General features: G+C 38.6%; 1 protein-coding gene across 1 annotated transcript in view; it reads left to right on the plus strand.

Moving 5' to 3' along the window:
- Positions 1–18,477, plus strand: part of LOC307144232 (uncharacterized protein) — a gene marked incomplete at its 3' end in the record, with an annotated part of 160,024 nt that overhangs the window by 73,983 nt on the left and 67,564 nt on the right. Inside the window, exons 20-25 of the mRNA XM_079846335.1 lie at positions 1,389–1,548; positions 6,127–6,274; positions 8,246–8,420; positions 12,487–12,658; positions 12,761–12,887; positions 14,478–14,597. Of these exons, the coding sequence (XP_079702461.1) occupies positions 1,389–1,548; positions 6,127–6,274; positions 8,246–8,420; positions 12,487–12,658; positions 12,761–12,887; positions 14,478–14,597 (902 nt within the window). The remainder of the gene's footprint in view (positions 1–1,388; positions 1,549–6,126; positions 6,275–8,245; positions 8,421–12,486; positions 12,659–12,760; positions 12,888–14,477; positions 14,598–18,477) is intronic.

Consider the following 18,477-nt stretch of genomic DNA (forward strand, 5'->3'; position numbering starts at 1 on the left):
ATGCTCAAGCAGCAACATTACACGCTAGCTTAAGTTAGAATAGTGAAATCGTGGTTTACCACCCCTTTAAAATTAAATTAAATAAAAATATGGTTTAAAATAAAATTTAAATAAAAATATGGTTTAAAATCAAATAAAAATGATTTAAAAAAAAAATTAAAATATGATTTAAAAATAAAATATAAAATAAAAATATGATTTAAAATAAAATAAAAATGATTTAAAATGAAATAAAATAAAAATATGATTTAAAAATGAAAAAATAAAAGATTTAAAATGAAATAAAATAAAAATATGGTTTAAAATAAAATGTAAAAAATGATTTAAAATTAAATAAAATAAAAAATATGGTTTAAAATAAAATGTAAAAAATGATTTAAAATTAAATAAAATAAAAATATGTTTTAAAAATGAAAAAATAAATGATTTAAAATTAAATAAAATAAAAATATGGTTTAAAATAAAATTTAAAAAATGATTTAAAATTAAATAAAAATATGATTTAAAATTAAATACAATAAAAATATGGTTTAAAATTAAATCAAATAAAAATATGACTTAAAATTAAATAAAATAAAAATATGGTTTAAAATTAAATTAAATTAAAATAGAAATATGGTTTAAAATTAAATAAAAATATGATTTAAAATAAAATAAAATAAAAAAGATTTAAAATGAAATAAAAATTATAAAAAATAAAAAATTTTTTAAAATGAAATAAAATTAAAATATGATTTAAAATGAAATAAAATTAAAATATGATTTAAAAATAAAAATATGATTTAAAATAAAATAAAAATGATTTAAAATGAAATAAAATGAAAATATGATTTAAAAATGAAAAAATAAAAGATTTAAAATGAACTAAAATAAAAATATGGTTTAAAATAAAAAATAAAAAAATTATTTAAAATTAAATAAAATACAAATATGATTTAAAATTAAATAAAATAAAAATATGGTTTAAAATTAAATAAAATAAAAATATGATTTAAAATTAAATTAAACAAAAATATGGTTTAAAATTAAATTAAATAAAAATATGGTTTAAAATTAAATAAAACAACAATAAAAAAGCGATGAAAATGTGTAGAAAAATATGAATTAAAATTAAATATTAAGAATGATAAAAACATGTGAAAATGTGGGGAAAAATATGATTTAATATTAAATAAAAGAACAGTAAAAAAGGTTACAAAGTGTAGAAAAATTATATCAAATTGAATAAAACAATAAAAAGTGTTAACATGTAGAAAAATATGGTTGAATATTTAAATAAAATATAAAAAGTGTTAATGTGTAGAAAAATATGGCTTAATATGAAATAAAAGAACAATAAAAAGGTTATAAAGTGGCCTCTTTTAAAGCTCTTATTTGTGAAATGGCAGGCAGTGAAGATGATGAGGATGATGAAGAGGAGCAGATGTACGAGCTGGTGTCCGAGCACAGTGATGAGACGGACAGCAGTGAGGAAGAGGAGGAGGAAGAGGAGGAAGAGGAGGAAGAGGAGGAGCTGGATCAGCACAGAGCCATCATCGAGGACATCAGGTTGGGCCAGCTCTGAGTGTCAGACTCCAGTGCAGGAGTTCGGGTTCAGGCCTTTGCACACTGAGTCCGAAATTTTCGCATGCGTTTTTGCATATGCGTGAAAAATTCGTCGCGCACAGAGACCTTGCACACTGAGTCCGATGCGTATTAATGAATGCGATACGGGAAAAAACCCGCAAAACAACACAAAATGCCGTCTTCAAGTGGTGAGGATGACTTTTTTGTCCTCTCTCTTAAAAAATGAAAAAGAGGAAATATTGGGTCCATCCTCCACTTCTGCGATCGCGTAGAGAGGAAGGAGAGTTCCTCTTATGAAGGAGCTGCGGGATTATCCAGACCGATCCGAAGTTTACTTCAGACTGTCAGTGGCTCCGTTTGATGCTTTGCTAGCGATACCAGGGCTCCAGACTAACCTTTTTCACTAGGAGCACAGTGGCCCCCAACTGAAAATTTTAGGGGCACAACCAGAAATTTTAGGGGCGCACACCGTAAATCAACATGCTAACCAAATCTACTAATTTCCACTGTATTACTAATAGAGATCGGTATCGTTAAGGTTTTAATGGTATTACTACTCTTACCGATACTGCTTATCGATCCGGTACTTTAACAGTATTCTTACCAGTTCTTTTTATTATACTTTTTCTTTTTCTTTTTTATTAAAAAAAAAACATAATTAAGAACATAATTACCATGGATTTATAATCTGAAAAGTAAAATATCTGTAGCAAAAGAAACCGCAAAGTTTGAACAAAAATATAAAACATCTATTTGTAAATGGACCAGTGTGCAGGCATTCGGAAGGTCTGCTAACATTAATATTAAAGTAAAGAACAAACCTACAAAGAAATCTAATAAAGTAATGAAATGTAAAATAACACTGCATCGTTTTCACTGTATAAATTGATAGATTAATGCTTATAAAAGCTTAAGTTATTAATTCAAGAGATGTGAATATTTTCTATTTGCCTTTTGTTCGATTTGAATTAATGGCTCAATCGTCAGCAGGTTTATTAGACGCTGCCCCTTTAAGACCGATCGAATGTAGAACTAATAATATCATATTCTCCTATTTCTCCAAACTATTTACGCCCATTTAAGATATAAACTGTTAAAATAACTACTCTCCAATCCGGTCATTTTGACACCGGCTATTTGTTGTTTATTTGATGGTTTAGACGCGCACACGAAGCCTAAAATATTAAGTGCAAGTCGGTCCATTTCGCAGCACACACACATAAGCCGCCTTGAAGTTGGAAACAGCGTCTCTTGCGCGGATTATTGTGCATTTAATAGCTCTTTATTATCAAACACATCTCGCAGTTTAGCAACAGTAGAGACTGCAGTTTACAACTATCACTGAATCTGACGTTTAGTTTAGGTTTAAGGAGAAATGACAGCGCAAGGCTGTGAAGGGAAGGATGAGCTCGACTAAACACAGCTATAGGAATAGTTTTACCTCATACCATCTTTTTATAATTCTTGGAAGCCAAAATCGAAAATAAAATTTGATTAATATCACAGCACATTCCTAAAGTTTAAGCAGACTAAACTTTTGTTTAGTTATTGGCCATCGCCATTAAGATGACTGACGTGTTGTGTTTGCTGTAGCTCCACGTGAGCTCGCTCGCTTTCTCTCTCTCTTCTGGATTGCGAATGGCAAAAATGCATCACGGACAAATGGTTTAATATTATCGCATATAGAAACGGCTGGCAAAAGAAAATTTGCCAGACATAACGTCTGTCAATTATAATTAGTAAGTGTATTTTCTTAATTTCTTCAGTACCGACAGCAGGCAAATTTACTGGTCGCACATGTACGACTGGATGTAAAATTCAGTCGCACACTCTCAAATTTTAGTCGCAAAATGCGACCATTTAGTCGCACTCTGGAGCCCTGGATACTGGAGCCACATATTAAAAAGAAGACCAGCAATCTCCGTGAATCAATTTATCCTGAACAGAGACTGGCAGTATGTCTCCGCACACACACACACACACACACACACACACACACAGGTTTACAGGGACTTGGTGAGCTATAATTATAGCTGTGATATAATAATATTAGTAGTATTTTTGATACAATAATATATAAGGGTATCTGAGCACTGGCGATTCATTCACCAGCACTGCCAGCAGTTTTAGGTTGGGCATCAGCACTGATGGGAAAAACGGATGTGAAAAACGCAGAAAATCGAACCTGTTCCGATTTTTTTTTTTGACAGACGAAAGTTTCGGCACCGGAACCGTTTTAAAAGTATCGGTTCAGGCACCGTTTAGGCACCGGAACCGTTTTAAAAGTATCGGTTCAGGCACCGTTTAGGCACCGGAACCGTTTTAAAAGTATCGGTTCAGGCACCGTTTAGGCACCGGAACCGTTTTAAAAGTATCGGTTCAGGCACCGTTTAGGCACCGGAACCGTTTTAAAAGTATCGGTTCAGGCACCGTTTAGGCACCGGAACCGTTTTAAAAGTATCGGTTCTGGCACCGTTTAGGCACCGGAACCGTTTTAAAAGTATCGGTTCAGGCACCGGTACCGTTTTAAAAGTATCGGTTCAGGCACCGTTTAGGCACCGGTACCGTTTTAAAAGTATCAGTTCAGGCACCGTTTAGGCACCGGTACCGTTTTAAAAGTATCGGTTCAGGCACCGTTTAGGCACCGGAACCGTTTTAAAAGTATCGGTTCAGGCACCGTTTAGGCACCGGTACTGTTTTAAAAGTATCGGTTCAGGCACCGTTTAGGCACCGGAACCGTTTTAAAAGTATCGGTTCAGGCACCGTTTAGGCACCGGAACCGTTTTAAAAGTATCGGTTCAGGCACCGTTTAGGCACCGGAACCGTTTTAAAAGTATCGGTTCAGGCACCGTTTAGGCACCGGAACCGTTTTAAAAGTATCGGTTCAGGCACCGTTTAGGCACCGGAACCGTTTTAAAAGTATCGGTTCAGGCACCGTTTAGGCACCGGAACCGTTTTAAAAGTATCGGTTCAGGCACCGTTTAGGCACCGGAACCGCTTTAAAAGTATCGGTTCAGGCACCGTTTAGGCACCGGTACCGTTTTAAAAGTATCGGTTCAGGCACCGTTTAGGCACCGGAACCGTTTTAAAAGTATCGGTTCAGGCACCGTTTAGGCACCGGAACCGTTTTAAAAGTATCGGTTTGGCACCGTTTAGGCACCGGTACCGTTTTAAAAGTATCGGTTCAGGCACCGTTTAGGCACCGGTACCGTTTTAAAAGTATCGGTTCAGGCACCGTTTAGGCACCGGAACCGGTTTAAAAGTATCGTTTTGGCACCGTTTAGGCACCGGAACCGTTTTAAAAGTATCGGTTCAGGCACCGTTTAGGCACCGGTACCGTTTTAAAAGTATCGGTTCAGGCACCGTTTAGGCACCGGTACCGTTTTAAAAGTATCGGTTCAGGCACCGTTTAGGCACCGGAACCGTTTTAAAAGTATCGGTTCAGGCACCGTTTAGGCACCGGTACCGTTTTAAAAGTATCGGTTCAGGCACCGTTTAGGCACCGGTACCGTTTTAAAAGTATCGGTTCAGGCACCGTTTAGGCACCGGAACTGTTTTAAAAGTATCGGTTCAGGCACCGTTTAGGCACCGGTACCGTTTTAAAAGTATCGGTTCAGGCACCGTTTAGGAACCGGTACCGTTTTAAAAGTATCGGTTCAGGCACCGTTTAGGCACCGGAACCGTTTTAAAAGTATCGGTTCAGGCACCGTTTAGGCACCGGAACCGTTTTAAAAGTATCGGTTCAGGCACCGTTTAGGCACCGGAACCGTTTTAAAAGTATCGGTTTGGCACCGTTTAGGCACCGGAACCGTTTTAAAAGTATCGGTTCAGGCACCGTTTAGGCACCGGAACCGTTTTAAAAGTATCGGTTCAGGCACCGTTTAGGCACCGGTACCGTTTTAAAAGTATCGGTTCAGGCACCGTTTAGGCACCGGTACCGTTTTAAAAGTATCGGTTTGGCACCGTTTAGGCACCGGAACCGTTTTAAAAGTATCGGTTCAGGCACCGTTTAGGCACCGGAACCGTTTTAAAAGTATCGGTTCAGGCACCGTTTAGGCACCGGTACCGTTTTAAAAGTATCGGTTCAGGCACCGTTTAGGCTTCGGAACCGTTTTAAAAGTATCGGTTCAGGCACCGTTTAGGCACCGGTACCGTTTTAAAAGTATCGGTTTGGCACCGTTTAGGCACCGGTACAGTTTTAAAAGTATCGGTTCAGGCACCGTTTAGGCACCGGAACCGTTTTAAAAGTATCGGTTTGGCACCGTTTAGGCACCGGAACCGTTTTAAAAGTATCGGTTCAGGCACCGTTTAGGCACCGGAACCGTTTTAAAAGTATCGGTTTGGCACCGTTTAGGCACCGGAACCGTTTTAAAAGTATCGGTTTGGCACCGTTTAGGCACCGGTACCGTTTTAAAGTGTGGCAGTGTGCAAGCGTGATTGACATAACGTGAGGTCGAATTTATTTTTTGACGTGCGAAAATTTCGCATGCGAATTTCGGACTCAGTGTGCAAAGGCCTTTAGGGTTAGGTCCATCTCATGCTGCTCTTCTGCTCCTGCAGGAAGGCGGAGTTCGGGATTGGGGTGGAGCTGAATGAGGAGGGGCAGAACCTGATGAAGAAGCAGCAGGCGAGACTGGGCCGCAGTCTGGAGCGGCTCTCCACTGAGCTCTACAGCAAAGACACACACTTCGTCCTGGAGCTCATTCAGGTCCGGCCCAGCATCCTCTGCATCTAGGGTTGGGGACCGAACTCTGCACTTTTAAGGGCACCGACCGAATTACGTCTGTACTACCGAGTACCGATTCACATTAAATCAATCAGTCCCAAATGTCGGTACCTGAGAACGCATCTGGTGATATAGACTAGGGATCGACCGATGTGGATTTTTTAGTGCTGATGCCGATAACGATTTTTTCTTCAGCCTTAGCTGATGACGATACGAGCTGCCGATTTTCTTGAGCCGATATTTGGAGCCGATACTGCTTTTGCTCACTCAATTTACATCATAAAAATGACACAATGATCAGGATGATAACAATTTAAAATGTACAATTTAAAAAAGGAACATTTATTGAACTAAAAAAAACTATATTTAACAAATAGTAAAAACAAGTGAGGTAGAACAAGAAAAAAAAGAGTTTCAGTGGTGAAAAGAAATTCTGAAAATTAATATTTAAGCATAAATAAAATAATGACACTATTGCACAGTATCAACAAGCGAGCAGCATAATAAAGTGCACACTGACTGTACTATACTTCATTTAAAACTATTTACAACCTAGTCATTTAATGGCTACACTCTAAAAAATGCTGGGTTAAAAAGAACCCAAGTTTAGTTGAATATGGACTAACCCTGCAATTAGGTTGTTTTGACCCAGCGGTTGGGTTAAATGTTTGCTTAACACAACCCAATCGTTGGGTTAAAACAACCCAATTGCTGGGTTAGTCAATTTTCAACCCAACTTGGGTTATTTTTAACCCAGCATTGTTTAGAGTGTAGGTGCTCTTCACTTAATCTCTTGTGGAGAAACACCAGCGGTAATTCAGGAAAAAATCTCCCAATGCTCCACGTGAAACTTCAGTCTTTCCACCTTTTACCATCGCGTCAATTCTCAAGTGATTTTGATTAATATGCGCGAGAGAGAGCGAGAGTTTGAAGACGGTGAGAGCTGCCCTGTGGACGCCTGTCTGGAAATAATGCAGGGAAAAAATATCAGCGAACGCAACAGCCTCATATCGGCCGATACACGTAAAAATCACAAATATCGGCCCCGATATATCGGTCTAACACTAATATAGACTAGTGTCTGTGAATATTAAACCGCAAAAGACTATTTAAATACGAGTCCTGCGTGTCTCTGTGCGAATGAATGCCGTAGACGCGCGGTTTACCACACACACACACACTCGCTCACTATCGCGCTCACTATCACTATGAAGGTCGCATGTTTCCATCTCTGCCGTCTCATATGAGGACATGAACGCACGAACGTCATCTCCAGAGCCACTGAGAGTCACTTTATGAGCATTTCACCGTTTCATTTGAGAAGAACTACCGTCATATCATAAACACAGAAACTCAAAGGACTTCACAGCAACCCGTCAAAATAAAAGTCCGGTTTATCTTGACAAATACATCACTGTTGTACAGTAGAATTTAGATACGTCTCAATTAATAATACTAACACAAATGTAATAATAATAATCAAAACTTTATTTTTTAAGTTTTAATTTTAACCGTATAAAGCTCAGTTGTGCAGCACTTTGACAAAAAAGTTTAATTATATTAAAAGATAAATTAAATTAATGTCTTATGTCTTCATTTGATTACCAGAAAATACACAGCACATAATTTGTGGGAAATCTTTTCATAGAAATGAAAATAAAATAAAAAAATAATATGGTTGTTTTTATTAATTAAACTGAAGTACCTAGTAGCCTACTATCTAGTAAATATTACAGTAATCAAACATCACAGACCAGGGCAGCTCTGGCATAATGTCAATAACCGGTTATTTATTGTTATTGATGTAAATCCCTAAAGTACCAAAAAAAGGTACCGATACCAGTTAAAATGTGAACGGTACCCAACCCTATCTGCATCTCATGCTCTCGCCGTCTGGAGCGCTTGACTCAGGTGTGTGTGTGTGTGTGTGTGTGTGTGTGTGTGTGTGTGCAGAACGCGGATGACAACAGTTACCCTGAGGGCGGAGAGCAGCCCGCGCTGACCTTTGTGGTGGAGAGAGACTGCATCACCATCCTGAACAACGAGTGTGGCTTTGAGGAGAGGAACATCCGAGCCGTCTGTGACGTCGGCAGGAGCACCAAAGGAAAACACACTTACGGCTACATCGGTAAACGGAAAACACACTTACGGCTACATCGGTAAACAGAAAACACACTCACGGCTACATCGGTAAACAGAAAACACACTCACGGCTACATCGGTAAACAGAAAACACACTTACGGCTATATCGGTAAACGGAAAACACACTCACGGCTACATCGGTAAACAGAAAACACACTCACGGCTACATCGGTAAACAGAAAACACACTTACGGCTACATCGGTAAACAGAAAACACACTCACGGCTACATCGGTAAACAGAAAACACACTCACGGCTACATCGGTAAACGGAAAACACACTTACGGCTATATCGGTAAACGGAAAACACACTCACGGCTACATCGGTAAACAGAAAACACACTCACGGCTACATCGGTAAACAGAAAACACACTTACGGCTACATCGGTAAACAGAAAACACACTTACGGCTACATCGGTAAACAGAAAACACACTCACGGCTACATCGGTAAACAGAAAACACACTCACGGCTACATCGGTAAACAGAAAACACACTTACGGCTACATCGGTAAACAGAAAACACACTCACGGCTACATCGGTAAACAGAAAACACACTTACGGCTACATCGGTAAACAGAAAACACACTTACGGCTACATCGGTAAACAGAAAACACACTCACGGCTACATCGGTAAACAGAAAACACACTTACGGCTACATCGGTAAACAGAAAACACACTCACGGCTACATCGGTAAACAGAAAACACACTTACGGCTACATCGGTAAACAGAAAACACACTTACGGCTACATCGGTAAACAGAAAACACACTCAAGGCTACATCGGTAAACAGAAAACACACTCACGGCTACATCGGTAAACAGAAAACACACTTACGGCTACATCGGTAAACAGAAAACACACTCACGGCTACATCAGTAACCAGAAAACACACTCACGGCTACATCGGTAAACAGAAAACACACTTACGGCTACATCGGTAAACAGAAAACACACTTACGGCTACATCGGTAAACAGAAAACACACTTACGGCTACATCGGTAAACAGAAAACACACTTACGGCTACATCGGTAAACAGAAAACACACTTACGGCTACATCGGTAAACAGAAAACACACTCAAGGCTACATCGGTAAACAGAAAACACACTCACGGCTACATCGGTAAACAGAAAACACACTTACGGCTACATCGGTAAACAGAAAACACACTCACGGCTACATCGGTAAACAGAAAACACACTTACGGCTACATCAGTAACCAGAAAACACACTCACGGCTACATCGGTAAACAGAAAACACACTCACGGCTACATCGGTAAACAGAAAACACACTTACGGCTACATCGGTAAACAGAAAACACACTTACGGCTACATCGGTAAACAGAAAACACACTTACGGCTACATCGGTAAACAGAAAACACACTTACGGCTACATCGGTAAACAGAAAACACACTTACGGCTACATCGGTAAACAGAAAACACACTCAAGGCTACATCGGTAAACAGAAAACACACTCACGGCTACATCGGTAAACAGAAAACACACTTACGGCTACATCGGTAAACAGAAAACACACTTACGGCTACATCGGTAAACAGAAAACACACTCAAGGCTACATCGGTAAACAGAAAACACACTCACGGCTACATCGGTAAACAGAAAACACACTTACGGCTACATCGGTAAACAGAAAACACACTCACGGCTACATCGGTAAACAGAAAACACACTTACGGCTACATCGGTAAACAGAAAACACACTCAAGGCTACATCGGTAAACAGAAAACACACTCACGGCTACATCGGTAAACAGAAAACACACTCACGGCTACATCGGTAAACAGAAAACACACTTACGGCTACATCAGTAACCAGAAAACACACTCACGGCTACATCGGTAAACAGAAAACACACTCACGGCTACATCGGTAAACAGAAAACACACTTACGGCTACATCGGTAAACAGAAAACACACTCACGGCTACATCGGTAAACAGAAAACACACTTACGGCTACATCAGTAACCAGAAAACACACTCACGGCTACATCGGTAAACAGAAAACACACTCACGGCTACATCGGTAAACAGAAAACACACTTACGGCTACATCGGTAAACAGAAAACACACTCACGGCTACATCGGTAAACAGAAAACACACTTACGGCTACATCGGTAAACAGAAAACACACTCACGGCTACATCGGTAAACAGAAAACACACTTACGGCTACATCAGTAACCAGAAAACACACTCACGGCTACATCGGTAAACAGAAAACACACTCACGGCTACATCGGTAAACAGAAAACACACTTACGGCTACATCGGTAAACAGAAAACACACTTACGGCTACATCGGTAAACAGAAAACACACTCACGGCTACATCGGTAAACAGAAAACACACTTACGGCTACATCGGTAAACAGAAAACACACTTACGGCTACATCGGTAAACAGAAAACACACTCACGGCTACATCGGTAAACAGAAAACACACTTACGGCTACATCGGTAAACAGAAAACACACTCACGGCTACATCGGTAAACAGAAAACACACTTACGGCTACATCGGTAAACAGAAAACACACTCACGGCTACATCGGTAAACAGAAAACACACTTACGGCTACATCAGTAACCAGAAAACACACTCACGGCTACATCGGTAAACAGAAAACACACTCACGGCTACATCGGTAAACAGAAAACACACTTACGGCTACATCGGTAAACAGAAAACACACTCACGGCTACATCGGTAAACAGAAAACACACTTACGGCTACATCGGTAAACAGAAAACACACTCACGGCTACATCGGTAAACAGAAAACACACTTACGGCTACATCGGTAAACAGAAAACACACTTACGGCTACATCGGTAAACAGAAAACACACTTACGGCTACATCAGTAACCAGAAAACACACTTACGGCTACATCAGTAACCAGAAAACACACTCACGGCTACATCGGTAAACAGAAAACACACTCACGGCTACATCGGTAAACAGAAAACACACTTACGGCTACATCGGTAAACAGAAAACACACTTACGGCTACATCGGTAAACAGAAAACACACTCACGGCTACATCGGTAAACAGAAAACACACTTACGGCTACATCAGTAAACAGAAAACACACTTACGGCTACATCGGTAAACAGAAAACACACTCACGGCTACATCGGTAAACAGAAAACACACTTACGGCTACATCGGTAAACAGAAAACACACTTACGGCTACATCGGTAAACAGAAAACACACTTACGGCTACATCGGTAAACAGAAAACACACTTACGGCTACATCGGTAAACAGAAAACACACTCAAGGCTACATCGGTAAACAGAAAACACACTCACGGCTACATCGGTAAACAGAAAACACACTTACGGCTACATCGGTAAACAGAAAACACACTCACGGCTACATCGGTAAACAGAAAACACACTTACGGCTACATCAGTAACCAGAAAACACACTCACGGCTACATCGGTAAACAGAAAACACACTCACGGCTACATCGGTAAACAGAAAACACACTTACGGCTACATCGGTAAACAGAAAACACACTTACGGCTACATCGGTAAACAGAAAACACACTTACGGCTACATCGGTAAACAGAAAACACACTCAAGGCTACATCGGTAAACAGAAAACACACTCACGGCTACATCGGTAAACAGAAAACACACTCACGGCTACATCGGTAAACAGAAAACACACTCACGGCTACATCGGTAAACAGAAAACACACTCACGGCTACATCGGTAAACAGAAAACACACTCACGGCTTCATCCATCCATCATCTATTGTTTTATCCGTCCAGTGCAGCTCTAGTCTGTAGTGTAAGCATGAATGCACCTCAGACAGGGTAAAGTCCCTCACCTGTAAGCAATGCTTGTGTTTGACTCAAAATAACGTGAATATTAATCTCAGAATGACTCTTTACCAGAGCAGTAGCAGACGAGGACAGTGAATGACGCATGTATTACCATAATAAGAGTCCCTCCTCCTCAGCTGGATCTGAATAACCCACAATCTTTCCAACAGGACAAAAGGGCATTGGCTTCAAATCGGTTTTTAAAGTCACAGACTGTCCTGAGATCCACTCCAATGGCTTCCACATTCAATTCGACAAGACCAGCGGCCCCATGGGATACATCCTGCCTCACTGGGTGGAGCAGGAGCGGCCCATCAGCGCCAAGGAGATCGCAGAGCAAAGGTCAAACCATCACCACGAAACACGAGTCAGGCTTTTCATAATGTGTTGGCATGGCCTGTTTGCTGTAGTTGTGAATCGGCTCTGTGGTGATTGTTCTTACAGATGGACTACAAAGATCCACCTTCCCCTGCGGTCCGAGAACTACCAGACTAAAAACCTCTTCCATGATGTGCATCCCTCTCTCCTTCTCTTCCTCCACCGCCTTCGCTCCATCACCATCTTCAACGAGGTCAAGACCTGCTTCACCACAAAATATATTTGTCTCAATTATTCAGGGTTCCCACTCGTCCTGGAAAATGTCAAATGTCCTGGAAAATCTTGTTGTTGTCTGGGAAAATTCTTCTAAAAAAAGTTATTTCTTTAGCTGAGTATAAAGAGTTTAACGCTGGCCCAAACGATCAGCGCTAGCTGCAGAAAGCACATGTTCAGGAATGCTGAGTTTGATGCGTATGAGTAATATTTTGAATAATGATGTTTAATAGCTAATGCTATAACTGCTCAAATGTATGCAGTGAATGTTAACTCGTGAGCTGCTCCCTAATCACATCATTTTGATATAAAGTCACATTTGTGTGTTATAAAGTCAGAATTGCGTGATATAAACTCGCAAGTCTTTTCTTCACAATTGACTTTTTTGCGCAGTTGCGAGTTTATATCTTGCAATTCTGACTTCTTTTCTCAGAATTGCGAAATCTAAACTGCAATTGCAAGTTATAAAGTCAAATTCTGAGGAAAAAAGAATTGCGACAAAGTCGCGTTTATATCACAAATATGTAAACTTGCAATAGCGAGAAAGTCAGAATAGCGAGATAAAAAGTCACAATTACTTTTTTGCGCAGTTGCGAGTTTATATCTTGCAATTCTGACTTCTTTTCTCAGAATTGCGAAATCTAAACTGCAATTGCAAGTTATAAAGTCAAATACTGAGGAAAAAAGAATTGTGACAATTTTCGCGTTTATATCACAAATATGTTAACTCGCAATTGTATAAAATATAAAATGTTTATTGTAAGAAAAAAACATTAAAAATTATACCTGACCTGAAATGTTTAATATTATAAAATATTTATTTTACAAAAATACTAAAAAACATAAAAAAAATTATAGTACCAAACTTTTTCCCAATTTAAATGTTTAATCTCATGAGTTTTTTCTTTGTTCATTTCTCCTTTTTTTGCTATAAATAAACTTAAAAATGATACCCGACCTGAAATTTTTAATTTCATGAAATTTGTCTTTGTTAATTTCTTTTTTTTTTGTTATTAATAACCAAAGCCTGTATTATAAAATATTTATTGTAAGAAAAACAATAAAAAAAAATTAAATAATTTATAGGACTCATTTAGACCATTTTCACTCCAATTGCAAGTTATAAAATCCAATTCTGAGGAAAAAAGAATTGCGACAATTTTCGCGTTTATATCACAAATATGTAAACTCGCAATTGCGAGAAAGTCAGAATAGCGAGATAAAAAGTCACAATTACCTTTTCTTATTCTGTGGCGTAAACAAGCTTCCATAGTCATAATGTATGATTAAGAGCTCATATTGAAAAATGCTGGATTGTTAAGTAATGGCAATAAACTGGACGGCTTTTAAAGATTTCGAAAGCAATATTTGGCATGATCCTTGTCTTTTATTCCCGCCGTAGTAAAATTGAAAAAGTCCTGGAAATGGTTGCTGAAAAAGAGTGGGAACTCTGATAATTTGAGTGTTTTCTCGTCACCTTCTTCACCCCTGATATATTGACTATTGTTTCATATGTCAGGCTTTACATGTTTACGGTCATTTACCTTTACTTTTGTTGTTTTATCTCCAGATCGAGAAGCGTTTGGTGTCGATGACCCGCCGAGATTTGAGCCATAACATCCTGGAAGTGGCACACACTGGTGGTGTGGAGCGCTGGCTGGTGGTCAAGAGAATGCTTTACCCGAAAAAGGCAAGTCTCACACACATTAATGTTCATGTGTGTGTCAAACGTGCTTCTGTATTGTTTGCCTGTGTCCCAGTTAAGCTTATTAGCAAAGTGCAGTGTGTGTGTTTCTCATGCCCGTTTGCACTCTTTGTTCTCAGAGAGCACTTTCTGTCTCCTTTGTGAAATCTCTTTTACTTGTAGTTTGAACACTGCAAAAAATGCTTTTCTTACTTAGTATTTTTGTCTTGTTTTCAGTCCAAATATCTAAAAAATCTTACATTAAGAAGCATTTACTAGACGAGCAAAAGTTTTTGTCTTGTTTTGGGGTAATAACTCAAAATAAAGTGAGTTTTTGCTTAAAATACGCAAAATAATCTGCCAATGGGGTAAGCAAAATAATGTTGTTTTCTGTTTGAATTAAGATTATTTTGCTTACCCCATTGGCAGATTATTTTGCTTATTTTAAGCAAAAATTCCCTTCATTTTGAGTTATTTTCCCCCAAAACAAGACAAAAACTTTTGCTTGTCTAGTAAATGCTTCTTAATGTAAGATTTTGTAGATATTTGGACTGAAAACGACAAAAATACTAAGTAAGAAAAGCATTTTTTGCAGTGAAAACACACAACTGATCACACACAGAAATGTGTTTTAGAGGCTAGTACACACTAGCTAGCAAACGGCAACATTTCAGATACTCTCACGTTGTTTTATAATGTTAGAAAAGTAACATAAATCCTCATATGAGAATGATTAGTGAAGGGTCATGTGACACTGAAGAGTCATTCTAGCCTAGTCCTACCAGACTCATTCATTTCATTTTTTCAGAGAGTCCGGCCGCTCTCCAAAATATATCGCTCTTGTAAACACTCGCCAGCATTTAAAGAAATACAAGTCTAGAAATGCATCCAAATGACAGGCGTACGGTGCTCTGCAGGGGTCAAAAAGGATATAAACAGTGAATTTTGAAGTGATATATTCTTGAAGACTCAGAGATGTGGATTCGGACAGCAGTTTAATGACCACATGACCTGGTGTTTGTCTAAAGCTGGAGGTCATTCGGCCGGGGATCTTTACACGGGTGGTGGGAGACGGACGGCAATAAAATCACGGACTAGCCGCTGTAAATGATGACAATACATTATGACCGCACGATAAACAATTAACAGGGCTTCAGCAACTCCTTCAGCAGGGTTCCCACTCGTCCTGGAAAACCTTGAAAACCTGGAAAATTGATGACAAATTTTCCAGTCCTGGAAAACATGGAAAATTAGAGAAAATGTCAAATGTCCTGGAAAATCTTGTTGTTGTCTGGGAAAATTCTTTAAAAAAAAAGTTATTTCTTTAGCGAGTATAAAGAGTTTATCGCTGGCCCAAACGATCAGCGCTAGCTGCAGAAAGCACATGTTCAGGAATGCTGAGTTTGATGCGTATGAGTAATATTTTGAATAATGATGTTTAATATCTAATGCTATAACTGCTCAAATTATGCAGTGAATGTTAACTCGTGAGCTGCTCCCTAATCACATCATTTTGATACAAAGTCACATTTGTGTGTTATAAAGTCAGAATTGCAAGATATAGTCAGAATTGCGTGATATAAACTCGCAAGTCTTTTCTTCACAATTGACTTTTTTGCGCAGTTGCGAGTTTATATCTTGCACTTCTTTTCTCAGAATTGCGAAATCTAAACTGCAATTGCAAGTTATAAAGTCAAATTCTGAGGTAAAAAGAATTGCGACAATTTTCACGTTTATATCACAAATATGTAAACTCGCAATTGCGAGAAAGTCAGAATAGCGAGATAAAAAGTCACAATTACCTTTTCTTATTCTGTGGAGTAAACAAGCTTCAATAGTCATAATGTATGATTAAGAGCTCATATTGAAAAATACTGGATTGTTAAGTAATGGCATTAAACTGGACGGCTTTTAAAGACTTCGAAAGCAATATTTGGCATGATCCTTGTCTTTTATTCCCGCCGTAGTAAAATTGAAAATGTCCTGGAAAAGTACTGGAAAATGGTTGCTGAAAAAGAGTGGGAACCCTGTTCAGCACTAACGGAGCGAGCTGGAGAATCACACTTTTCCCGGGACACAACATCACGGCCACCAACAGAACTCAGCACAGATTGTTCTTGCTCCGGTTATAACTTCTGGATACTTGGTAGCGGTGCCACAACAGACCGAATGGCTTCACTCGCATCTTTCTCCGCCGCCATTACTGAACTACAACTCACACTAGCACATCAACACCATCGCTCTCAGCCACGCCCTCTGTTCACTGATTGGACTGGTTAAAATTTGTTCTGAGAAAACCAGAGAATATACCGCAGTCCCAGACGGAGAACTGAAGGAAAATGACAATTGAGCGGAAGTACGTATGAGGGTGGAGCCAGGCTAGATAAATTCAGCTTTGATCACAGAAATAAATGACACTTTACTGTATATTCACATAGAGAACAGCTGATCTACACTGGAGGAATATCTCACTGATTACTGGAGTTATGATCTAATAAATGAGCAGAAGAGACTCTTTCAGACACATTTAAAAATCTATGCTATTGTGACTATTGTGTACTCACACTAGGCGATCTGAACCGTCCCTGGGCATGTTTAACCCCCAAAGTCTGGTTCAGTTGACTAGTGTGAGCGCTCCGTGTCCGGGCCAAGGTTATTATAGTTTTGCATTTTTCATTAGTTTTTATTTTTATTTCGTTTTGACTTTTTGTTTTCAAATTCAGTTTAGTTTTAATTCTTTTTAAAAGTGGGTTTGCAAGTTTAGTTTTTATTAGTTTTAGTGTTAGTTTTAGTCTTTTTTTGTAATTTGGGTTATTTGTCAGGGTTCAAAAAGGTCAGAAAAAGTATTGTGTAATAATAACAAAAAATGAACAAAAACATCATTCGATTTTAGAAAATATTCATTCAAAAATAAAACCAGTACATAAAATGTACATATGTGCACAAATATGTAAACAGTGTCAACACTCCGCAGTAAATGTGTGTGTGACGTGTGCCAGTAAAACACCTAAAGAGCCAACAGACTAAAGAACACACACATGAACCGCATGTGTTCAACACATCTTTGAGCTAAAATACAAATATATATAGCTAAAGCTAAATGAGCTAAACCTATACAAATACCACAACTGTACAAGTTTCACACCCTATACTAAATGTCCCCTATACAATTATTGGCTATTATAGCCGACTCATCTGATACACACACACACACACACACACACACACACACACACACACACACTCATCTGGACTGAAGCAAACATTCAGTGTACAAGTAAACACATGACATAACATTATTTCATATTTGAATCACAGCTTTGTTGACATCGACAACCCAAGTGCATTTTACCTCAGACTTCCGACTAGTTAACTTTCTAAAGTAGCAATCGCTTCTTGGGTCGACATTAACACACTGACAACATTATATTCAGAATTAAACATATTTTTATACCACTTTTTAATGTGTGATTGTGTAAAAGTGTTCACAAGATACCAACCTTTCGCGAACTTGCTTTCAATGTCGAACACTCGTTCTCATGGAGATGCGGTGTGTGTGTGTGTGTGTGAGAGAGACGCAGGGACAGGAAATGCAGCTGAACGTTATTTGCTCTTCATTTTATTTTGTTTTATTTTAGTTAGTTTTGTCAAACACGCATTACAGTTTTGGTTAGTAATCATTTTTTTTGTAATGCCTCGTTTTTATTTCAGTTAACGACAATGTTTTTTCCCACCTAGTTTATATTTTTTCGTTCGTTTTCGTTAACGATTATAACCTTGGTCCGGGCGTTTGGAACGAGTATGATATAGTGAATGACTACATTTTTATAATTGAGAGCGGTCAGAAACTGGAGGAACTAAAGCTCTGTGATTAGTGAGTTATAGG

This window comes from Gobio gobio (genome assembly GCF_949357685.1).
Source record: "Gobio gobio genome assembly, chromosome: 20".
Taxonomy (NCBI): domain Eukaryota; kingdom Metazoa; phylum Chordata; class Actinopteri; order Cypriniformes; family Gobionidae; genus Gobio; species Gobio gobio.